Raw genomic sequence first — 26,293 nt, 5'->3', positions numbered from 1 at the left:
CGCTGCTTTAAGTACTCTGCACTGAAGAAGCACTGGCATACAGATCGGAGTCCCATCAGAAGCATCAGGCTCCTATTGGCTTGCCATAAACCAATGAGAATCCTCTCTGGTGCCCTGATGCATTTGCGGGGGGTCTGATCTGTATACCAGTGCTTTTTCAGTGCTGAGGACCCGAATGGACAGTAGCAGGGGAAGCAAATGGGTGGCAACGTGAGCGGAACCAGATGCACAACTGAGGGTATGTGAACGTTGCATGTGGACATGCCGTGAAAGCTGCACGAATCTGCTATTACCATTGTGTTGTGCATCCACACAGTGGGAACCCCACTTAATTGTATAATATATATTAAAATTGATTACTTGATATACTTAAAAATGTAAGAAGGATGTGTAGTTTTCATTTAATAGCCGCTTAGTAATGGACCCTAATGAGACGTATTGGGAACTCTTACTTTACTGCACCATCATAACAAACATGTCACATTCCATTTTTCTTTCTTCAAGTACAACATCTTAAAAAAAATGTTGACAATTCAACATTAAAGTGGAACTAAACTCAGAACTTCTTCTCTGCTGTACAAGATTAGCCACAACATTATATCCTTTATGGGAAAAAAAAGTCTTTATTACAATTTATGGAAATCGTAAAAAAACCTGAAGTTCTAACTGCTTTCACTTTGCTGGGGGCACTGGAAGGGTTAAGCCTCAGAATTTACTTATGGGGAGAGCTTCTTAGGCAGTGCTCCTAAGTCTATTCTCAGCTGCTGAGAAAAACTTTTTAGACACTTTGATCAGGCTAAACAAACAGAGCAGTGAATTTCCTCAGCAGTTATATGTGGAATAAATACTTTTTATTGTGTGCTGTGCAAGAGTTCAGGTCTGATTTATGTATGATTCTACTTTAAAAAAAAAAAAAGATTTCAGCATTAACTTGATTGGCATTTACCTAATAGGTCTTTCTTTTCTGATATTCAGTGCACAGACAGGCTGGAAAGGGACAGGCTCATCTTATTTTTAAACAAGCTGATTCTTAATAAGGTAATTTGCATTTATTTTTTATTACTAGATAATGAACAGTTTGTGTGAAGTTTGGTAATGTTGTTGTATGTTGTTTGAGACTGGAATACCATCTTGCATGTGCTGGGTCTGTCTCACACCTATGATTTCTCTGAACACTTTCTATCCTTCCAGAAAAATGTGAAAGATGTGATGGACTCCAATGGAGTTAGGATCCTGGTTGATCTCCTCACCCTGGCACATCTTCACACCAGCAGAGCCACAGTTCCTCTTCAGGTGACCATCTTTGTTGTTTGCCTACTGATTTTGAACATGTAGTCTTCATGATGTTGTATTTGTTACTGATGTTTATGAAGAAATCTGTGCATAGTGAACTTCAGTGAAAATAAATGCCCAAAATACCCAGGAAATGGTGTCATACTAATATGGTTTGTTCCAACCGAATGTTACGATAATGCTTTCCATATAAAACGATGGCCACTCAAAAAATATTTGTGATCCCCTCATACACTAAAATCAAGTGCTGATTTAGAGACAAGGCTTAAAGGGACTCCGAGCAGTGCAGAAACTATGGAACTATGCACATCATTTTAAAGCTCTCTTTCTCCTCTTTCCAATGATATATAAACCGCCGCCCTACGCCTTTTAGTTTTCGCTATTTTCGCGATTGAAATTGCCGCGGCCGCGATTTCGATCGCGAAAATAGAGAAAACTAAAAGGCGTAGGGCGACGATGTAGGTGTCGTCAGAAAGAGGAGAAAGAGAGCTTTAAAATGATATCCATCAAGCCATAGTTATATTGTATTACACAGGGCGACTTTTTGTCAAAGTCAGCAGCTGCATTCAGCAGAATGGAGCTGCTGACACTGGGGAAAGTGTCGTCCTGTGTAATACAATATAACTATGGCTTGATGGATATCATTTTAAAGCTCTCTTTCTCCTCTTTCTGGCGACACCTAAATCGTTGCCCTACACCTTTTAGTTTTCTCTATTTTCGCGATCGAAATCGCGGCCGCGGCAATTTCAATCACGAAAATAGCGAAAACTAAAAGGCGTAGGGCGGCGGTTTATATATCATTGGAAAGAGGAGAAAGAGAGCTTTAACATGATATGCATCTTTCCATAGTTTCTGCACTGCTCGGAGTCCCTTTAAGTTTCATTATTTCTAAAGAAAACTGGATCTAAATGTTCTTCTACTTGTCTTTCTCTGCCATGTTTTAGGTACTGTAAACTCTTTTATCTGGCACCAAATAAGTTTAATTTCTAGTTGCTGAAGGGTCAATGATAAATTATGAATAACAGTAAAAATATCTATTGAAGTAAAATGTCAACACAGTACAATCTTTTGACTGCCATTATTTAAAGCAAGCAAAAGATATGATGTATTGATCGGTTTACGTTGATTTGCAATTGTTCCACTTCTATTTTTGGCCGTCTAATCAAATAAGCTGGGAAGTTTTGCTGGTTGCTTGACAGTGCTGATTGCTTGAATGGCAGGTACAAGGGGTTTTACTGTGCTTCCATTTGTTAAATCTTATGGAGCCTTCTCCACTGTATGCATTCTGAGATGATTTTCAGGATGTATGTTTAGCTGGCAATTCTTAGATTGCAAGGGCACTGTCCAGATGGAAATCATGGTCTTTCTTTTCCACTAATGCAATTTGATTTTTTTTCCCAAACACAAATTTAGTGCATGCTGCATTTTTTTCTGAATTTGTGTTTGGGTGAATGTAAGTTAGGTTTTATTCATATCTATGTAGAGGGAAGGCTCTGGATACCATAGAACCTTCACAGTCCTTAGTCCATCTCATCGTTCCTGCGGCGTACCCAGGGAAAGCCATTTATCGAATAGCTCCTCGGCACTGGTTGCGCAACTCTTGGAACTACTCACGTCCCTGAATAGTTCCAAAGATGAGTGTATCTGTACAATGTATGCTGGAGTCCAAGCTTGCACATGCAGTGTAGATGCCTTTGTCTTAGGGGAACTACTCGGGGATGCAAGTAGTTCCAAAGGCTGTATGAGGAGTGCCGAAGACCTAGAGCAATGAGCAGCTTGTACTGGAGATGGTGCAGGAACGACTGGATGGACCAAGTTCATTTTTCATTTCAGATTTGCTTTGACGTTAATGTAAGCATAAGAAAATCGCATAGCATGAAATGAAGGGTTTTTTCTTTTTTGCTAGTGGATCATCAGAAAAATGAAAGTGCACCAAGAAAACAAGCAAAACAAAATCGTTCCAAAATACATGCTGCAAAATAAAACAAAAATAGGAAGCTTTACCAAACTTAGTTTACACATAAAAATGTGTCCTGTCCTGTCAGTTTTTGACAGGTGGCATCAGTTTTGATTTATGTGTGAACCAAGCCTTATTTTTAACCAGTATTCTGCTAAATATGTGTAGCTGTTAAAAATTAACCACCTGGATTGTTAATCTTGTTTGTGCCTTATCTGCTACAACAAGTAAACATAACTCCATTTTAGGAGACAAACTGGATAATGTAGCCATAAAACTGTCCATAGTTTACAGCAATCTAATGCCCCCTGCATGGCAAAGGTGTCATTTCAGATGTTTTCACCACACGTTTCTCCGTTCTGACAAATAACATATTGCAGCTCTTATAGTTACATAGGTTTGCTGTAATCTGCGCACTGTACTGCTCTAGACTGCTGTCAGCTTGTTTTCCTCCTTCAGTGCACAGCAGTCACTGAGTAATTGGCTACTAAGCAGTTTCAGCAGATCCTGGCAGCGTATCAGTGGGCATGTGGTGGACTCTGCATTGCTCTTCACTCACCACCCACCTCCCAAAGCTTCATTGTTTTCTTTTCTCAAACCCTGTAATAAATGACTTAACAAGAAACATTAGATATAATCAGAGCTGGGAAATCAAATCCAATGGACTTTATCTGTAGAACTGATGAAAAAAACTTGGACATTTTTCAGCCTATATTGTTTTTATATTTATTTATTTTTGTGATACCATTTTTATGATAGCATTGCAGAATCATCAGTGTGTTCAGCTATTTGGCCGATTTTCCACAGCATTATGATCTTTTGTAAAAAAAACAAAAAAAAAACATATTTTTGAACAGTGTTTCTCAACAGCCTTATAGCATGTTGTGCACCCTACTATGGGCAACAACATCCCAAGAACCCCTTCATGCAAAAGTGTGTATAAATAATTTTCACACATTCCTAGATGTTTTTAATTAACTACAAATATTTATGCAGGTTTGTTTTTATAAGATTTCTCTTTTTTTTATCTCACAACTTACTATAATGGATTGACTTTAACAATTTCAAGTACCGCCTGGACCTTACTACAGCTCCTGGGTTACACATGCCATGTGTTGAGAACCTAGGTTTTACCTGTAGTAGATTGTTTAAAAATCCATCTGTGGCCACCTTTAGGTCCATGACACAGACATAAGCCCCTCACTATCAACAGATCACTAATAAAGAAATGCTCACTGACTGTTCAAAAACCACAATGTTAATTCACCTAAAAAAAAAAAAATACATTCCTACCACCATTGTGCTGCGCTCATGCCGTGGTGGTAGCTCAGTTATGCTGTGACAGAAAACTGCTACACAACTGAAGTTCAGCTGTGATAATATGTCTTGACTGTACAAGTTGTAACAGGGATTGGATACGCCGTTAGACTGATGCGTCAGAATGATGCGTTGATCTGCTGTTGTATTAGCCCCACTTGCCTACTTTGTCAGTCGATTGTTGTATTAACTACATCACATGTTTAAAGCGATGTGAAAAAATACCGCTCAGCACTCTAATCATCCAGGAATTAGATCCCAGTTATAGCCAAACCAAGAGACAATTGCAGAAAGTAAGGCCTGCTCACTACAGATTAAAAGGTACCCAAGGTGAGAAGGATCTGGAGGCTGCCATATTTATTTCCTTTTAGACAATGCAATTTGCCTGGCTATCCCCCTGATCCTGTGTCTTTAATACTTTGAATCACAGACCCTATGCAAGCATGCAGATCAGGTGCTTTGACTCAAGTCTGACTAGATTAGCCGCATGCTTGTTTTCGGGTTGTGACTCAGAGACTATTATTATTTTTTGTATTTATAAAGCTCGAACATAATACGCAACGCTGTGCAATAATAGTAATACATGCAATGATACATTCTGATGCCAGAGGATCAAAAGGACTGCCAGGCAACTGGTATTTAAAAGCAAATAAATATGGCAGCCGCCATATCACTCTCACCTTGGGCTCACTTTAAAATGTCCTATTTAGTGAAACATGGCCTGGTCTTTAGGAGGGTTTAACACTGCGGTCCTTAAGTGGTTAAGGCACTCATAAAGTATTGTTTCTTATTTGTAGTACTCAATTACTTATTATTATATCAGTGATTTTGCATGCAACTGTTCTCACATGACACAAGTTACACAAAATTTGTTTCTGACAATCTTGAGTCTGCAACATGGCATGGATACTGCCTGTAGTTATGTGGTACTCTAGTTGAGATACTGAAGAATTGCTCATACAGTATCCCATTATGGAGGGTCTTATTTCACTTCCTGTCCAGAGCTTCATATTCTCTGTGTAGTTCTTCCTCCCAACACCCCTTGTAAAAGGGCAGCTGGAAGGAGCATCTCCAGCTTGTTGAAAAAATCTGACAAGTGGAGTACAGTGAGCATACATTGCATTTCCAGTAAATGTATGTACACCTACAGTATTTGACTTCCATGTGACATCTTGTCTTAGCTAAAAGCAGTCCATAGGCAAGTTTAAGACATCTTTAATCACTTTAAATGACTCTGCCACTGATCTATTGATGGAGGAGTGATGAGGGATTGATGACTGCATATCACAATATTGCATGAGGAATACAGTGCTAGCAACCCCCAGCAGTTTGATTGATCTCAGTCAGATTTTTGAGGAGATGTAATTTAGATAAAATGGAGCAAGGCCAAGTGGAAGATCAATCTCTGCCTGTTGTTGAATTTCAGATCAGAGGCAGATTGCTTGCTTGCTTGCTGGATAGGTCCTCTCTCAGTTGATATAAAGCTTGTGTTACACAGGCTGTGTAAAGAAGGGACTTTGAAGCCTTAAAGCAAACTTTAACTAAAAAATAGAAGTCAAAATTCACATACACACGTCATACTTTCCTCCCGCGTAGTCTGCCTATAAATCTCTTCTCTCCTGCGTCCTGATTGTCCACTGTGCTCAATGGCTTTGTCCGTCCTCCATTTTAAAAAATGGTGAAGACCTTGTAACAGCAGGCCTTGGTTTACTACTAATATCGCTTGAGCTGTAGGGAAACATGGACATTACCTTGCACATCAGCTGTGCTTTCAGTTATAACTGCCAGCAACAGATATAGTGAAAAAGGGCCCTAAGGCTTTCATCTTCCTGAGAGACAAGTCTGACTAGATCTTGTCAGAATGGCAAGGAATTGTTGTTAGAAGAAAACAGTCAGCTTCTGAGAAAAGAAGTATTCATTTGCAGGTTCATCGTGTGTTTATTATTTTTCTCGGTTCGGGTTCATTGTAACCTTATTGTTTTCATAACAGTGTTCTATTCTGATCATTTCTGATAAATATTTCATGCTACCTGCTTATATTATGCATGTAACATCTGTGACTGTGCAACACAAAGACCTACAGTACCGTACGTTCCTGAGAATCTTTGCAGTAAATTGTACTATTAAGTATTAGAAAAATCTAATTTCCATTCAGAACTCTGTTTAATTCTTTTTAACAAGAAAGAAATGCAACGTGGGCACTGATAGTTCTCAGGCATACTGTATATTTCCATCTGGTAACAGCCGATGTTTTCACAGCATAGCTTAAAATGACATGTTTCCACAACACAGTGATACTTCACCAATCCGGCGTGCTGCACACCCATATAGACTGGTTGCTGTTTAATTATGGCTCTTTAATTATTTGTATTTTTGCAGAGTAATGTCATTGAAGCATCTCCTGACATGAAGCGAGAGAGTGAGAAGGAATGGTACTTTGGCAATGCAGACAAGGAAAGGAGTGGACCTTACAGCTCTGTGGAAGTAAGCTCCACATTAGGACTGCTGGATGATTTGTGTAATTATAACATGTTATGTAAAAACCAAAGGAGGTTTGATTGCATATGCCAATATTTACATTTAAAGTGTACCCGAGGTGGAATACAATTATAAAAGAACAAAAAAAAACACTAAGATCGCATTTCATAGTGGAAAAGGGCCCTAAGGGCTCTTTTCCACTATGAAATGCGATCGCGATTACGATTGCGATCGCAATCGCGTTTCAATTTCCACTATGCGATTGCGATTGATACTCATTATAGTACAGCTCAATCGCATACAAAATGCAGCAGGACGACGATTGCGCTTTGACCAAAATCGCATCGCAATAGGATCGCACTAATGGAAATTGCTGCTGCAGTTTCCATTAGTTTAATGTACCTTGCGATTTGCGATCAGAATCAAATCGCAAATCGCAGGCTAGTGGAAAAAGGCCCTTAAGATGGAAGCCTATGTGCATGTATGTATAGAGAAGATTTTGTGAAGGAACATGCTACGAAAACATTCACAATAATTTTATCAATATTTGTATCACCAGTGTACGTACTTTTTCGCACGCTCCCTTACGTCAGTAGTTGGAGAAATCAGAACTACCATAAATCTAAAGGGGTAACATTTTGCATCATTAGTGCCCATTATTTTCTTTAAATCTTTTTAGCTGGTTTGGCCAAGGTTATGGTCAAATCACATGCTGACCTGCAGCTAAATGATCGTCCTGATCAATAATCACTCATAAAGGAATGTCAGATCAGATTACACAGGTGTAACATGGCTCTTTGATGGGTCTTTTGTGTGTGAGCACTTCCCTGTTCCTACCCAGTTCTGTAAATTGATCATTTACACTTGGATAAAGTATGACATTTTATAATCAATCAATATTTACCACCATGTCCAACCACTCAATAAAAAGAATTGCAATTAGTTTGCAGCAGAATTCACTTGTCATTTTCATTCAGATTACCTGGAACTGAAGTGAATATTGAATCCACTGTATCAGGTCTGTATTAGGGCAAAACAGAGTAAAATGGCGCTTGGAAATTTGGGCACACCATGTGCCGCCATAGGCTGTAATGTAAATTTTGGCTATAGTGGCGCTCAGACGGATGGAACCCAAATTTCTTTAAAGGACCGCTATCGTGAAAAATCGTAAAATTTAAAATACATGTAAACACATACAAGTAAAGGAGTATGTTTCTTCCAGGGTGTATATTTTATAGTGCAATCACTTCTTCCGCAGTCCTTTACTGGGAATAGTAATTCAGATGATAATTCCATAATTTACTGTCCCTCAAAGGAGCTTAATCTTTTGCCACATCTACAGTTGCACAGTTATTGGGAGTAGCCAATCAAGTCGGTCTGTATTTTTTCTCAGTCAAGGGAGGACATTGGATGGAAGCCATATTGGGAGATAAGTGCAGATAGTGGGCTTTTTAGAATGCACACATAGGTCCACTACAAGTGCTTTTTGGCATTTGATAGTCTAATCTCATGTTAGTGATTCCACTAGAGCACATGTGTCAAACTCCAGACCTGGAGGGGAAGATCCGTGCCAGTGTTTAGGATGGACTGAGAAAGAGAGGAATGTGTTCTACCTGATGGACCACATCTTTCCCGATTCAGACCCATCAATTAATTTGAGCTGTGTCAAAAATGTGTGAGTACCTTGGCCCTCGAAGGACCGGTTTGACATCTCTGCACTAGATCGACTTGATTTTTTGCTTTTTAGAATCACCAACAGCATTTTTGGGGCAATTCCACTTCTGTTCAACGTACAGGAACACACAATGATTGCAAAATGCTAGAAATATATATAAAAATGGCTATAGAATTGCTTACCGGTAGTATAATGAGATTTGTAGTGGAATGTAGCCCTTAGTTACTGATTTCCTGTTTTCTGATTGCTATACAGTGTTGCATACAATTTCCTCATAGCACTGCTACATTGTGCGATAGTTGAAGTACGCTTTTTTTATTTTAACAGATGCAAGAATTCTGGACCAAAGGGGTACTAACTTCCAAAACCCGTTGCTGGGCCCAGGGAATGGATGGCTGGCGACCGCTGCAGGTCATACCCCAGCTGAAGTGGTGTTTGTTGGCCAGTGGCCAGGCTGTCCTGAATGAAACAGATTTGGCCACATTAATTTTAAACATGCTCATCACCATGTGTTCATACTTTCCTAGCAGGTAATTTGGTTCAGATCGTCTGTGTTCTGCAGATCTATTTGTCACCTATAAAGTTTCATTATGGTTCCATTAAACAAGGCAATACATTTTTTTTTATAATTCCATCAGGTTTTGTTAGAATTCGGATTACGTTCTTCTCTAAATCATGTTTGGGTTTAGATTGCATAGATAAGCATCTTAATACAGGGTTTGGAAAGCAGTTCAGTAAAAGGGCACCTAAAGTGCAGCTTCCATATTTATTTCATTTTAAGCATTACCAGTTGGCTGGCTATCCTGTTGATTTCTTTGGCTGCAATAGTCTCAGAATCACACACCTGAACAAGCATCCAGCTAATCAACCTGTTCTGCATGCTTGTTCAGGGTCCATGGCTAAAAGTATTAAAGGTAGAGGATCAGCAGGACAGACAGGGAATGGATTGTAAGCCTTAGAGCAGGGTGCTCCTCTTTATGCCTCCTACCTGTTCACGCACCTCCATTACCGTACACTCATCCTATGGATCTGAGTGAACTAGACTTGCCTAATCCCCATGCTCCATCCAGTGAGTGACTAAGCATTACCTTGTACTCATACTGTGCTGTGTGACCTGGTTTGCATGTATTCCTGTATTGTCTTATTGCTGAGTGTCACCTCTAAATATTGTCTGTAACCTTAACTAATGTCCAGCGCTGCGTAATATGTTGACGCTTTAAAAATACAATAAATATGCAGGAAATAAATACAGCAGCCTCTATACTGTATCGCTCTAGCTTCAGGTTAGGCTAGGGCTGCACGATTTTAGGAAAAAATTGAAATTACGATTTTTCTCTCAAAAATTGCTATTTCGATTTTTTTCACGATTTTTTTCAAATTGAGCTTTAGCACTTAATTCACAATGCCCCCCAGTATAGTTTAGCCTGGTAGGCACCTCCAGTATAGTTGCCCCAGTATAGGTTATTTAGGTAGGTGCCTCCAGTATAGGTACTGTATATATAGCCAGATAGCCCCCCCCCCCACCCCCTTTAGTGTATATAGGCAGATTCTTCCCCCTCCCTTTAGTGTATATAGCCAGATAACCCCTTTAGTATACATAGGCACTGCTCTGTCCTCCTGCCCCGCCATTTATTTTAATACATGTAATTTTAATACAGGTTCACCTTCATGGTGATGTTTTATTAATTGCATGGCAAACGGAGATAGTGTATGGGGGTGGGGTCTGTGATCTTGCTGGCAGGGGGCTAAACACTCTGGACTGGACCTGGAGTGTATGAGGGCGGGGGACGGAGCCTAGTGGCAGCGGGGTATGTGTGCTCTGTGCGAGACAGCGGAGCTTCACAGAGCAATGCATGTATGAAGGCTGTGAAGCCTTCTGTGATGTCGCTGCTCGGATTCCGTGATGATGCTGGGGACAGTGCGGACTGTGGTGGAGTGAGAGTCTCATCGGGTATAAGATGCGGCGGGGGGCGGATCCAGAGCGGCTTCACCAATCATTGGATCTAGTTGGTGTGACGGCGGTGGCAGGCGCTCCTATAGAGAGCAGCCCAGCTCCTCCCATTCCCTGGATCTTCTCATCACGTATGAGGGTGGCGGGGGGGGGAGCGGAACCAGAGTGGCACACAACTTTGCCAATAGCCGGATCTATGTGGTATGACTGCGCAGCGGTAGGTGGAGCCCGTGCGACCAGCATAGCAGGGAAAGGGGAAAACCGCAGCTATTGACGATCCCGAGATCGTCTTAACAAGAACCGCGGTTTCCGTTTAAAACCGCGAAATCGTTCAGCCCTAGGCTATCCTATATAGCTTCCCTGGTGGTCTGGTGTCTTCCTCCCTACCTCATATGGCGTTTCTGGTGGTCTAGGAGAATCAGAATTGTTTATTTCACCAAGCATTACAGGGTTATGCCTGGAATTGGATTTGGCACAATACATAGCTCAAGAAGAAGACATATATAGAAAGGTGCACAAGCATGCAAAAGACATCAAGCAGGGGAACATCAATAACCACTTACATTGTTCATACATAACAGATCATCCTGTGGTTCCTGTCTGCATACAGTTCCAGTTCCCTCCCCACGTCCTCTAACAGCAGAGAGTTGGTTCAAGAACACTTGCCTGATCCAAGGTTGGGCAACACTGTACCGAGTTTCCCATCCAATCCATACTCTAACAGCAGCTTGCTCTCTGCATGCCTTGATCTTTCACACGTGGCACAGGAGAACCAGAAAGTAGAGAGTGAGTTGTGGCTGGTAGAGAACAAATCGCATGGGAGACCCGGATAACCCTGTACAGGGTCATCAGGCCCCCTGGATCAGGTGAGACTGTTTTCAGGTTAGGCTTGACTGCAGATGCTACATTTTACGCAGAAAGTTAAATTTGTGCTCTCTGATTAGATTTCATTTTTAGATCTTTGGCTGCAAGTAGGCTTTACATTTTTGGGTATCTATTTGTATTTCAGGGATCAAGACAATGCTATTATTCGACCTTTACCAAGGGTAAAAAGACTGCTGACTGAAAATACCTGCCTCCCCCACATTACACAGGTGAGTGGCATTTTCTGTTTCCACCCGGTTTACATTAAAATCACAATAAATAGGTGATAATAGAAATTTCAAAAATTGTCATAACGCTCTTTATTTTAAAAATATTTTGAAGTCTATAAATATGTTTTGTATAGATGGATTTCAGGTTAACAACTAAATCTGCACATCTAGTATATGAAACCTCTTATATGAAGCACTAGGTACATTTCCTAGGGTACTTACATAGGCTTACGCACAATGGTTATTTTCACAGCAATGAGAGCAGTACTGATGTTGATTGATTCGAGAATCTTAATTTACTATAAACTGCATTATTTTGTGTGATCCATTTAACCACATCAAATTGTTCTTGGTAACGGTGATACCTACACTAACGCTTCTAATCTTCACGCATAATATTGCAAGAAAACATCTAATGCATCATACCACATTGGGAGCATGCATCAAAACCATTTTTTATGGAGCAATCATTATTTAATCTTCACTCCATTTACTGGAATGTGGTGGAGTTGGTGGGTGAATTGTTAGGAAAAAAAAACCTTCTATGCACATTTTAGTTTGACATTAAACTGAAGTGTGCAGAGGCTAATCAGAATTGCCAACTGTCTATCAATTACCCAGAAGATGAAAAGATTTATGCAACTGCCAGTTAATTGGTCATCAGATCCCGATTCTGGTAAACCACTGCTTATGCCTGTTTCCTGCCAGTTGGAAATTTGCATAGAAGACACATTTTTCACCATTCTTTGTTCAGCAACCAATCAACGGTTAGAGAACTTGCTCTTATCTGCCCTACCTGTCTTGCATCCCAGTTAACATGCATGCTGAGTGCTAATTTTACAATTAATAATACATTATAGCTGAACATAAATGGATTGGGTTAGGCTTTTACTTCCTTTTTTTTTTTTTTAAACGTCTAGTGGTAGTTCAAAAATGCACAAAACTTGTCACATTGTTGCACAGGGTCGGTTCAAGCTGCAATAGGGCTCCAGGGCAAAGGTAACCTGTCCCCCCTTCCCAAGCTAATTCAGCTCTGAAATCCCCCAGGACATGTTCCTTGGGCTTCTGCACGATTTGTGGCAGCATTGTAACTCGCCTCTCTTGGGCATGCTGCTCCATCGATGCCCCCTGTTTTCATCCTCGGTGGCTGCCTCTTTTCAGTGGCCTGGCGCATGTTATGCATAGTGACATGCAACGGGTCATGGAGAAGGGGCAGCCAGTGGGGATATAGACGGGGAGCATGGGCAGAGTAACATGCCAGGACAGGAGAGTTGCAATCCTGACAAAAACAGCGCAGGGGCCCTGGGAGCACGAGTCAGGGAGAGACATGTGGAGGCGGGGTGTAGGTCCGCAGCGTAGAGGGGCCTGGTAGTGCTCTGTGTTCCTGGGGCAATTGCCTACTTTGCCTTTATGGTAGTGCTGGCCCTGTCTCTGCTTTAAATGTCTAGTGTCACTGGGATCTGCTTATTATACTGTGCAGGGAAACTATGGTATTTTCTTCTGTATGGAGGCTCTCGGGGTAATATTGGGAAGACAATGCTTTCCTTCCACAGGCTGAGGGCATTACATGAAAGACATGCAGATGTATGTAAAACAAAGCTTTAAAATGCAGTTTTTAAAGTGAATTGCTTTAACATTGTTCTGTACTTGTCTTTCTTTGGTTCCTAGCTATTGCTGACATTTGACCCCATCCTGGTAGAGAAAGTTTCCATATTACTTTATCACATCATGCAAGACAATCCACAGCTGCCTCGTTTCTATCTTACTGGAGTGTTCTTCTTTATAATGATGTACACTGGCTCCAATGTGCTTCCAGTCGCAAGGTAAGTGGCAACTGTAAGGACTCAGTTTAGACTTGGAGTGCTTGACTCCTTTAGGCTGGAGCTGTTGGTGCACAGCAATGCAGTGGGAACATTCGCTAAAGTCAACAGTCATGTCATAACCAGTTCCATTGTAATGTCACAACCCTTCTCCCCATCATAATCCCTTGGGTAAAATACTATTCCCACCCCCTCCAAATCTTAAAATGACTATTCCCCTTCCAGGGCACCCATTAGCATCTAAACCTATCCTCCCTGTCCTAAAATTGTATAAAAATCCCAAATTAATTAATGAAGTTCAGTTGTGTAATTGCTGCATCCATTGCTACAGTGAGCTAGGAAACCTGGCATTTGTATTCCCCCCAAGCCATAAAGGCAATGGTGATTTCATATATGTATTTGATGTATCGGCAATACTGATAATGAGTCTAAACCTACTGCTATTTCATTGGCTACTGATCTTATTGACAATACAGTTTAAAAAGAGTAAATGGCAATTGTGGCGTGTTTGCAATGCTGATTGCGATTTTTGGTGGAAAAGGGGCATAATACTTTCATGTGTTGTGCGAGCCGCCAGCGTAGTAGTATGGACCAGATTGAGTTCTGTCTTTTCACCGGAGCCCAAGCAGGGCGGTGCTACTGGGCAGGGAGGCCACTCTTTGGGGATCCCAGTGCTGAATTAACCTGGCTGAGGAGGACATGGAAAGCCCCTTTAGAATAAAGAGGCTTTCCCCTCCTAAGATAAGTATCTTAATTAAGTCAGTGCAAACCTCACAGGTTTGCTGGTAGCCATTCACAGGGTTATTAGTGGCTCAACCTGGAAAGCGGTTGCTCCCCTGTTGAAAATTGAACTGAGAGTAATGATTGATTTATCGTCTTAACTTCTGTCTAAATTACCTAAACTAGAGCAAGCACTAGTGGTATACTACTCACTGCTGTACATAGCACAATAGCAAATAAATACCTTTTGTGCTAAGTTTTCAAGTTTTAATAAAATGTGATGTTTATAAATTTGTTCTATACCATAGTGTAGATTATAACTAATCCATGGCCTCAGTTTGAACTATGAAGTGATTAATATGGTTTCAAAGTAACCAGTGAAAGTATGAGACATACTGTACATGGTTATATTTTATTTGCACTTTTAGCATTCAACTTCTTAGCTTGTTAGACGTCTATGTAATTCACTTTGGGCATATTAATGATTGTATTACCTTTTTTTATAATTCAAGGTTCCTGAAGTATACTCACACCAAACAAGCCTTCAGATCAGAAGAGGTGAGCATTCATTACTGAAATAATGGGAAATCTGTTGAATCTGGTAGACGTACTGAAATTATACCATCTGTGTTCTTTCAGAGCAAAGGGCCTGACATATTTCAGCGCAGCATTCTGGGCCACATTCTTCCGGAAGCAATGGTTTGCTATCTGGAAAATTACGAACCTGAGAGATTTTCTGAAATCTTTCTTGGAGAATTTGATACTCCAGAAGCTATATGGAGTAGTGAGATGAGGTCTGTACCACCTTTTGTATACCGATTGTAAAATAAATTGTCTTTATTTATGCATGTACAACCATTTACAACCTATTTGTTTAACTTTCTTAACCACCTTGAAAAAAAAATCCCTATAAAAATTCCAGCTTTAAGGGCCAGTCTAGCTGTCACTGGCCACCTCTGCCTAGAATCTAGCATGTATACAACCACCCCAATGAGTCACTAAAAGATCCAGAGTCTTGGATCATCTCGGCTGAATGCATGAATCCCCTCCTCAGCCCCAGAACACACCTCATCATGCGCCACACTGCCATCCCTCCTCCCCCTACCATAGCAACAGAATGCGTTGCTGGCCAGTAAGCATTTAATATACATACAAGCCAGATTTATTAGCATCTCATTGATCCATCTCTAGCAGTCACATTCACAGGGGGCTTTTTCAGGATACACAGTGTTCGAGTAAAGATGTTCTGCCTCCTGCAACCATTGAACATGAATCTGTCACACATCTGCTTGGCACCCCTTGTGTGAAATATGTTTCATAATTTCTGTTGTCTGTGTGGAACAATAGTAAAACTTTAGCAGGGAGAAGATTCATTGTGTTACCAGTAACTTTCCTCCCTATCCCCATCATGGAGAATTAATCAGTTTGGGTAATATCGTATATCTAGACAAAACAAATAACATTTACGTGCGCTTTTCTCCTGGCGGACTCAAAGCGCCAGAGCTGCAGCCACTAAGGCACACTCTATAGGCAGTAGCAGTGTTAGGCAGTCTTGCCCAAGGTCTCCTACGGAAGAACTGAGATTCAAACTTGGGTCTCCTGTATTAGAATTTGAGCCCTTAACCAGCACACTATCCAGCCATGTCTATCTAAGAGAGGTCTACCAGGACCCTCTGTCATTAGGTCTGTTACCAGTCAGTGACAAGACAATATATACTGTACAGCGCTGCGTAAGATGTTGGCGCTATATAAATACTACATAATAATAATACATTTATTGTGGTTAAAGTTTACAGTATGTTGTTGTACTTTCCATGTATGCTTTTGCCTTTTATTTCACTTCAGGCGGCTTATGATTGAGAAGATAGCTGCTCACTTGGCAGATTTCAGCCCTCGCCTCCAGAGTAACACAAGGGCGCTGTACCAGTACTGCCCCATTCCAGTGATAAACTATCCTCAACTGGAGAATGAACTCTTCTGCAACATTTACTATCTGAAACATTTTTGTGATACACTCCGGTTCCCTAACTGGCCAATCAAAGACCCTGTAAGCAGTACATACATAATTTTTATTGAATGTGTTTATCCTCTTTAGGCAATGTATATGAATGCATTAATGTTTACAATATTATTACATATACGTTGTTGCACAGGTGAGATTACTGAAGGACACTTTAGATGCATGGAAAAAGGAAGTGGAGAAGAAACCTCCGACCATGTCCATAGATGATGCATATGAAGTTCTCGGTCTCCCAAGAGGACAAGGCCCGTAGGTTCCATTTTGTAGATCTGATGTGTAGAATAGTAATAGATCAATACAATCTCTACTGTGTACACAAATGTGCTGTTCAGTTTAAGGTTTTAGAGGTCTTGTGAACATAGTGCCAGTCATAACAATCAGAAATGTCACAATCTAATATTGACTTGTACCTTTCAGGGATGCATTCTGTTTTTAAATCCGGTTATTCTGGCTATGTAAATGTTATGAATTGCATTTGCATTGCTCAGTCACAGTCATGATTGGAAAAGCATATTTCCATTTAAACTGTGACTCAAATGTAGCTGGATGTGAAAAAGGATGTATGTTGTATATCTCTGGAAGGAAAAACAAAAATAATTTAGTCCCTCACCAGCATAAAAAAGTGACCACATTTTATTTTCAGAAGTGGTTTCACTGCATCCGGTGTACATGGTATAAAGTGGAACTCTAGGCCAACCTTGTTATTGTAGCTTTGGATAGAGCTTGGGCGGGGATAAACTACTGACAGATTTTTATCCCTGTGAGTGCATTCACTTCCTGTAAGATGAAATGTGATCACTGAGAACAGTAGGTATTGCAAACTTTTCAGGGCATGAACACGCCCTGACGTTATAACTCATAATTTTACTTCTGTAGGGAAATAATAAATGACCATATATCACTGCAGATGGGCTGACCCAAATTTTGAGTGTAAAGTGGTGGTGGTGGGGGTTGGCCTATCCACGGGCAATAAACAGTGGGTGACATGAGAAAAGTGTGCTGCAGAGCGTCCAGGACCATGTATAGGTGCCTGACTTTGCTCTGGCTTGCATCCTCTTGTGTTCCCGGAAGCTTTCCAAACTGGCCATATGACAGTGAGCCTGGAGCTCTAGTAGCCAGTTTAAAAGCCACTTGGGACACTAGAGAGTGCAAGCTGGAGTGGGGACAGGTAGCTATGCACACTAAAGCATGCTTCCGCAGTGCTCTCTGCACACATCGGGCCATTCCAATGTGCACTCTGCGATAGGAGGGTGGGGGCACAGCAGCACACGGGAGGATCGGCCAATCCACGTGTCATAGCTTTTGGCTTTTTTTTTTTTTTATCCGAAATTGAGGAGTCAGCATATGTGTGGGGAGTTTATCCACTGGTTAATATGTAGCTTTTTAATTGGCGTTTGTGTTCTCACTTACCACCTCAGTATCTGCTGTCATGGAGAACAGGATGTTGGGGGAAATCTCCTGCATGGGAAGACAGACAACCGTAAAGGCCTGGTGATGCTTCTGATCCTTCCTCATTCTAACAGAACTTATTAAAAAAAAAAAAAATACACGCACACAACAGATTTCTGAAGTTGAACCTCATTTGTAGCAAAGAGTAAGGCTAGGTTTCCATTTATACGAAAATGGTCAGATTTCCCGGCCACGAATTCGGATGGAATTTGGCAGCCTATAGAAGTCTATGCAGAGCATCCAAATTCGTGGCTGGTAAACAAATCTGAGGCTCTGCAGCATGATCAGCGTGTCCGAATCCCATAGCCGTGCATAGCGCAGCTAGAGGGATTCAGCTGCAGACACATCACAGCTGTGCCGGCATTGTGTCTCGCAGGACGCATGTCGCGCACAGTGGAAACGAGCCCTAGGGGCAGTAGGAAAATAAGGGAATGTGTTAGTGATCGGCAGAACAGTGTATGTCTTTTTCTTTTTGCATTTAAACCCCATTTCCAAGCTGCTGCAGAGCTTGGACAAGCTCCCAGCCTCACTATTCCCATTTGTAGCTGCAAACTTGATTGCTAAAAACGTGCTCTATAACAGCTCAGCTATCATTTCCTCAGCTTGGAGGTTGTCCTGGTACATCATCATACCAGCCTCAGGGCTGTTTCTAGAATTTTTGTCACTCCAGGCTTAAAACAGGAAGTCCCCGAGATACAAACAACCCACCGATCCTTGTCGCATTTCATTGCACACACACCTTCCTGCATTCCCTCAGGTTAGTGTGTAAATGCAGAGTATAGCGCAGCAGAATCTGTGCACTCACCAGTTCTGTGCTTCAGCCTGGGACAGAAGGAGCCTAGGCACAGTGGGACAAAGGGATGCACGGGGGCAGAGGTAGCACAAGGGGAGAGAAGGGCGCACAAGGAGACTGAAGGGGTTACAAAGAGGGGACTGACCAAAGCAGAGGTGGGGGAACAGAAGGAGGCTCCAAGGGGGATTGAAGGATGCACACAGGGGGACAGAAGGAGGCGCACAGGAGGACTGAAGGAGGCGCAAAGTGGGATAGTAGGAGGCAGAGGGGAACTGAAGTAGACTCAAAGGGGGACAGGAGGAGGCACATGGGGACAGAAGAAAGCACAAAGGGGCATCAGACCATCACTAACACTAATGTTTTGAACTTTTCTTATTTTTTTTAAGGCAAGAAGAGAGCAGGATAAGAAAAGCGTACTTCAGACTTGCTCAGAAATATCACCCAGACAAGAATCCCGATGGAAGGGTTTGTATTCTTCTGACTTGTTCATTTGTTGTAAAACACTTTTTAACATTTAAAGAGAACCCGAGGCGGGGTTCTTACATCGCAATCCCCATACAGAGGCTGGGTCTGCCTATAGAGCCCAGCCTCTGTTGCTATTTAGCCCCCCTGCGCGCTGCGAGACCCCATAAAACACAGCCGCGCTATGCGGCTCTGTTTACCTCACTAATGGTAGTCTCAGCTCTGGCCCGCCTCCTGAATCGCTCCGGTCCCCGCCCACGTCCCTTCCCTCCAATCAGCGGCGAGGAAAGGGACGTGGGCAGGGATCGGAGCGATTCAGGAGGCGGGGGAGCAGCAAGACTGGCATTAGTGAGGTAAACACAGCGCGCTGCGACACGCTGTGTGTCGACAGCGCGGCTGTGATTAATGGGGTCTCACACCGCGCAGGGGGGGCTTTGGAGGAAGCTACATAGCAACAGAGGCTGGGCTCTATAAGCAGACCCAGCCTCTGTATGGGGATTGCGATGTAAGAACCCCACCTCGGGTTCTCTTTAAATATTGTTGAAAGGAATTTATATTTATCAATTCTTGTTTATCAATTTTTGTTTCACTTACTAGGTTTAGTAACAATTGTTTTTATTCATTATGAAAATCTCATTTGAACAAATTATTAAAGATTACAAAAAAGTTTTAATCACTTAATTCAAAATAAACATTTATGTGTCCAGTTTGAGTCTCTTTAAATTAATCGGGACATATCGTCCTGTCAATCAGCATTTGGAACGCACGCTCACTGCTCGTTCACGGCAGGACTTAAACATTGGTAACTGGCCAACGGGAACAGGTGTTCCCTGAGTCAATTAAAGTGCCTGTATATCAATGAACACAACGTCAATAAGGAGCCATGTTCATTCTTGAAAACAAGTGTATAGCACCATCTTGTGGCCAAAAAGTTAAATACATTAAAACAATAAATTTACTATAGTTAGTAACACTTTCTAAACCCCCCCCCCCCCCATAGTTACCAAAATAAAGCACAAAATACATAAATGGTTACTTTAGGGACTCTACCTTTTACTTTTATGTCATGAAGGTACAGTATATTACTGATCATTTTTGCAAATAAGGATAAATAAGTAAATTGTGTGGGTTTTATTTACAGTAGCATTGTTTATTTTAAAACTATTGAGTATGGGATTGGAAAAATAGTGGGGGTTCTTTTTCCGTTTTTCCCCCCTTGTTTTTCCCTTTAAAATGCATAGAAAATAATTACTGAAAACAACCACCTCCAATATGCCTAATTTGTAGCAAATAAAAACAAGATTGATTTTTTGTTGTGATAAGTAGTGATAAAGTTATTGGCGAATGAATGCAAGGACTGGAAAGCAGGACTTTAGTTTGATTTTGCAAAGTGGAACTGTATATTTTTGTGTACTGAAGGAAGCTGCTTTCTTTCTGTTTATCTGGTGGAAACCTATCTTGAGTGGCCTCACTATTGATCATGCTCGTTAGTTACACGCTTTACCGTAGCAATGGCCATGCTACTCTAGTATGGCAAGTCATGCTACTGGCATGACTCATGGTGCTGTATGCTGAAGTGAAGGTATTGCTGCCGTGCACTATGTGTGCACCGCAGTATTACTGCTATTTGATGAATTGAACCCATTGTTTTGATGTGTGAGGCTGCCTAAGCTGTGTGAACCTGATTGCAGATCCCCTGAATTTCACAGCACCATTTAAAATAAATTATTTTGGGGCTTTCTTTGTCCTGTGAAATATTCTCATATTTGCATATTACTTCAGGTACAGCTTAGATCAAATATGCTTTTAACTTTTTTTATTGATAACCATGGAGATTGCACAAAAGCTTTGGCAAAAAAAAAAAAAATGAAAACTTGCATAGAAGAAAAGGTGCTATTTAAACTCTTTGAGTTTATAGGCCCTGCATAGGTGAGTTGTAAGTTGGAGGGTTTGAGTATTTCTACTCTGAAGTGGTGGCATTTTGCCAATGCTCAGCTGTAATGACTTTACACTCTCCTGATGTATGTTTATTTCTGCTGTATCCCTCTGCTCTATCCCCTGTTATATCTAAGCCCGTTACCTTTGTGTACCTATATTTTTGCAGGATATGTTTGAAAAAGTCAACAAGGCTTATGAGTTCTTGTGTACAAAGTCAGCCAAAATCTTAGATGGACCGGACCCAGAAAATATCATCTTAATACTGAAAACTCAGAGCATCCTTTTCAACAGGCATAGGGAAGGTAAGGTATAAGTTCAGTACACAAATAACTCTTATAAGGCTAAACAGGCATTGGTTGACGCGTGTGTGATAGCGCAAGCACGGTATAGATTATTTCAGACATTTGGGGTACTCTTTTATGAAACCTGAAACCTAGGAAAATATTCGTATTGTTTCTACAAGTAACTATATTTTTCTACCAAACATTAGGGAAACAATTAAGCCTTCTGACAAGTGCATCAGAATGTAGAGCACTGAATGTGTTCCAATCCCCATGAGATCTACACTAAGGGCCCGTTTCCACTAGTGCGGTGTGAACTCGTTGCGGACAATGCTAAAATGCATGCAGATGCGAATTCGTATGCATTTGTATGCAAATTTTAACACGAAAATGCATTGAAATTCGCATATGTAAGTATGCAAATTTAACCATGTCAGTGCCTGTGTACTTTTACATTAATATTACGCGAAAACGTACGCAAATTCACATAACATTACAGGTGAATCCCACACCTTGCAGTGTGCGAATTCTGATGGCTCTGCTGTGCAGATTTTTTCTGCACAGTCCACCGCACAGAATTTCCTGACAAATGGAAACAGGCCCATTGACTATTATTGACTATGCGAATCTGCATGCAGAAAACGCATGCAGATTCGCTCTAGTGGAAATGGGCCTGTACAAACTGTAGCTCACTCCACAGAGAGCTTTAATGGTTAGTTCACACTGCAGCACTTATTTAGAGATTTTCAGCCCTTTGATGATCCCCGGCAATTGGCAAAGTGATGTGGCAATCTCATACAATGTAAGTGTTCTCACTGAAGCTTTGCATTTAGGGTAAAATCACAATAGCGCTGCATGTAGCATTTTCTGAGCGATTGTATTTAAAGGAATGCTGCCAAATTGCTAATTTGTTTAAAATCTCTTGTCTTAAAATAGCAATTGAGTTTTGCAGTGTAAACTAAACCTTAACAAGAATGGGGGGGGGGGGGGTTGTTTGAAATTATCAAAGCTTCATTGTTATACATAAGAGATGTAAATGGAGTAATGTGTAAAATTGTGTTTGTGTCTCTTTTATCAGACCTCCAGCCTTACAAATACGCTGGCTATCCCATGCTCATCAGGACCATTACCATGGAGACGTCTGATGATCTGCTCTTCTCTAAGGTTTCTCTGTTGCCTGCTGCCACTGAGTTGGCCTTTCACACAGTCAACTGCTCAGCACTAAATGCCGAGGAGCTCAGGAGAGAAAATGGTATTGAGGTACAATATATTTTCATTCCTCGGTGTGCGTATTATTGGTTGACACTTCTCCACATACAGTGTGGATGGGTTCTGGGAGGATTTCTTTCCCAGTAGCTGCATACAGTATTTTGTGACTGATACATGCTAATACATTCAAGATACAATATATGAACTTTGACAAACAAAAGTCGAACTGTTGCTTATAACAGGATAGAAATAAATATGATCGTTAAAAGTATAAACAAGTTGATGGGTTGCTGTTTGCAACTTATCGTTTTACTTTAGTCTGCATAAATCCTCAGCTTTCTTCCAACAAAAGCTTTGTAACTTTTAAAGATCCTGTTAATAAAGTGTACCCGAGGAAAAAATAACAAATACTTACCAAAGAAGAGGTAAACCTCTGGATCCGGTAGAGCACTGGTTCCACTGAACCCCCGGTCCACGGGCTAATGGTGGTCTGTGGGACGTTTTTCAGTGGGCCGCGGCTTTTCCCCCTGCTGTCTGCAGAGTCATTAGTCAGTTTTAACAAATCACTTGTATGCAGAGAGCCGCAGCAGCGGCTGTGCATATCGAAGGTCTTCAATCCCACCTTCTCCATCAGCGTGCACAATCAGATCCCCTTCCTCAACCAACGGCCGTGCTGATCGGAGGCCTCCAGTCCCGCTCCCTCCATTAGTGTGCCCAATCACATCCTCTTCCCTAAGCCGCAGTGGCTGTTCATATCGGAGGCCTCCAGTCCTGCCCCCTCCTTCAGTGTGCCCAATCACGTCCCCTTTCTCAAGTGGCAGCAGCCATTCACATCTGAGGCCTCTAGTCCCGCCTCCTCAATCAGTGTGCCCACGCGTCCCGTTCTTCAAAGTGCCAGCCTCCAGTCCTGCCCTTCCATAAAACTGGCCAATGAAGGGCTACATCCCCTGCATCACTGCAGCTACTGTTTGTCGCAGTGTGCACAGCCACAATGGCAACTGTGGTTTTTGGAAGCCTGTCCCTACCATTAAAGTGCCCAATCAGAGGAATTGACTCTACCAGGAATTATGGTCCTGAATTGGCCCTTTATACACAGCGTGCAGGAGCCCCTGGGTGCCGTTTAACTAGAAAGAGCAGCTGTGACAGAGGGGACTAGGGAGAGCCTGAACCTGGCATTACATCAAGCAGGTAAGTATGTTTGCCATTTTGTGCACTTTTTATGTGCAGATTGTACTTTTTAGGTAGTGGGGAAGTGAGGTAGTGCTGAAGGAAACTTGAACTGATGTTAAATGTATAGGCTTTTACTTCAAGCCCCCCATATTCTGTGCCAGCCCTCTGTGTCCTTTGGGTCTCCTCCATTCTTCCACCTGTGGCTCTGTTACGTGTGCGACCTGAACGCGAGTGGGGAGCGAGTGTGCATCCCAGTCCACGTACTTGTGTCAATAGCACTACGGTCGCCAGAAGTGTTCTGCGCATGCTTGAATCTTCCGGCGATGGTAGCGCAATAGAGGTGGATGGGGCCAAGCAGTTGCCACAACTTGGGTTCGGGTCACACATGTAACAGAGCAGCCTGCAGGAGAACGAGGGGACCCAGAGGACACCTATGGACCGCAGGAAATACAAGCAGCTAGAAGAAGCCACAGGTAAGTAAATGACTGCACATTTATCCTCAGTTCAGATTTTCTTTAATTTAGACACTGAACACCGTTTTATATATTTTAAAATGTACCGGAGATCTAATTAATGTGTTTATTTATACTTACCTGGGGCTTCTCCATCCCCATGAGGTGTGTGGCCTCCTTAGCCTTCTTCTCTGGCATCTTCGTTCTTGTGCTAGATTTGTTAATATGGCCAGTTGTGTGCTTCTGCACATGCTCGGCCGGGCACAGGCACTGCTTCTGTACCTGGGAGTGTTCTGTGCCCGTGCAGTACTACTACGTAGGTGCAGAATGCTCCCGTCTGTGGGACCGTGATAGAGGGTGCACAAGAAGAGCATGGCTGGCCGGATAAGTGGGGGGCCGAATGGAGAGGACGGCAAGTAAGCCCCTACGCCTCATGGGGCTGGAGTAAACCTCAGGGAAGTATAAATAGACATTAAGATTTCAAGTTTTCTTTGAAAAAACTAATCTCATCATAAGGAGGCTCATATATACACTTTGTGTTTTATGCGCTTGTTTTCTCTCCATCGCAATCTGCTGGGTCTTGAAAGAAATGTCTTGTGTACAAGTGGTCCGCTGGTCCAAAAAGGTTGGGGGCCTTTGTGGTAGAGGTTTCCCACATGCTCCTGGACCCCACTGCTGCCACAAGTGTACCTCCAAAACATATCCAACAAGAGCTTATTGAATGTTTTGTGGCTTCATGCATGAGGGCAACCACACTGCAACTGTGCAGTAAGCCGGAACTCATTCATGAGTGGCTCTGCGTTGCTGCACAAACATGGCCATCATCTTGCTGGTGTAGCACGCCCATGCATGAAGAGGAGCACAGACGCAATCTTAAAGAGGGTCACAACAGCAGTGTTGGTCTAGAGCAGTGTTTCTCAACATTTTATTGGTACGTACCCCTTTTAAAATCCTGTACTCACCAAATACCCCCTAGCATAGTAAACATCATAAGTACCCCTTGATGAATATATATTTAATTGTAGTACATGATAATTGGTTCTAAACAAGCATTTACTATTGCTTTTTAATTAGTTAAAATACTAATTTGGTGTTTAAATAATATTTATAATTTTCGAAAACTCTAAATTTGTTATATTAACCAATTAGCATTCCTGGACGTGAGTTTCACGTCATGCTCTGTCCCTGCCTGCATTCCCAGACGTGAAACTCACGTCCTGCAGTCTAAGCAGCGCTGTGCGCGCCCGCGCACTTGCGCGCGCCCGTGAGTCCGCGCGATCCTCTCATTGGTGCATGTGAACAGAAGTTCACAGAACCAATGAGATCGTTTTTACTGTGAATGACAGCTGCCATAGCCAATGGCAGCTCTCATTCACACTGTGACAATGTAAACATTACATTGTTGCCACCTAAAGCTGCTGAAGCCTCAGATCTCTCGTCAGTGTGAGATCTGAGGTGGAGCAGCTTGTGTGCAGAGCTGTGTGAGCTGTGTGGATCCACTGTGGAAATAAATTATATTTGATTTCTGTTTTTAACCCCTTCCCAGCCTAACTATCCCTTGTGTGTTCAGTACACTGTACTGATCACACTGTACTAATCTAGCTGATCTAGCTGTCCTAGGCCCTTTTTATACTGCCCCCCTCCCCCCCTATTAGTGTTTTAGTTTGCTGACCCCTTATTGATCAGTTGATCGTCATCTGATCATCTGATCTTCTGATCTCATCTCTCTCCCCCTCACATCACCTTCCTCTCTTCTACTTCCATTCCCAGCACTTTCCTCATCCTCATTCATAAAAAAAAAAAATAAAAAAAAAAAATTCTTTCTATCTATTATATCTTTATCTTGTTCTGTACCCTATTTATAAAAAATGGCAAAGAGGCGATACACAGAACAGGAGATCGTTGCCCTGATGGAAATCAGCGGCAGCGACGAAGAATCTGACTGCGAATCTGACGGCGAAGAATGGCTGCCGGTTGAACATTCCGACCCGCTGTCAGACGGCGACTCCAGCTCTGATGAAGGTGAAGGGCCATCAGAGCAGGCAAGAGTTGCTACTGTGCATCCTGTTGTCCCTGCATCAGTTCCCAGTGGCAGCGACTCTGAGACACAGGCGTCATCAGATCGCAGAGGAGGGAGCACAGCAGGCACTAGTGCTCCAGGGGCAGGCAGCCAGCAGCAAAGTCCTCAGGAACCCATGGACATTTTAGATGGCA

At 42.1% G+C, this 26,293-nt stretch overlaps 1 protein-coding gene across 3 annotated transcripts in view; it reads left to right on the top strand.

The window, feature by feature from the left end:
* The window catches only part of DNAJC13 (DnaJ heat shock protein family (Hsp40) member C13), a 295,032-nt gene that overhangs the window by 197,648 nt on the left and 71,091 nt on the right, over positions 1-26,293 (top strand). For all 3 annotated transcript variants that reach the window (XM_068236264.1, XM_068236262.1, XM_068236263.1), the window contains 13 exons: positions 976-1,038; positions 1,192-1,293; positions 6,947-7,051; positions 9,048-9,250; positions 11,681-11,765; positions 13,434-13,588; positions 14,818-14,863; positions 14,945-15,099; positions 16,151-16,352; positions 16,459-16,574; positions 18,954-19,032; positions 21,134-21,269; positions 22,327-22,508. In XM_068236264.1, the coding sequence (XP_068092365.1) occupies positions 976-1,038; positions 1,192-1,293; positions 6,947-7,051; positions 9,048-9,250; positions 11,681-11,765; positions 13,434-13,588; positions 14,818-14,863; positions 14,945-15,099; positions 16,151-16,352; positions 16,459-16,574; positions 18,954-19,032; positions 21,134-21,269; positions 22,327-22,508 (1,629 nt within the window). The remainder of the gene's footprint in view (positions 1-975; positions 1,039-1,191; positions 1,294-6,946; positions 7,052-9,047; positions 9,251-11,680; positions 11,766-13,433; positions 13,589-14,817; positions 14,864-14,944; positions 15,100-16,150; positions 16,353-16,458; positions 16,575-18,953; positions 19,033-21,133; positions 21,270-22,326; positions 22,509-26,293) is intronic.

Source organism: Hyperolius riggenbachi, chromosome 5 (genome assembly GCF_040937935.1).
Source record: "Hyperolius riggenbachi isolate aHypRig1 chromosome 5, aHypRig1.pri, whole genome shotgun sequence".
Taxonomy (NCBI): Eukaryota; Metazoa; Chordata; class Amphibia; order Anura; family Hyperoliidae; genus Hyperolius; species Hyperolius riggenbachi.
This window is presented reverse-complemented; position numbering and strand designations above follow the sequence as displayed.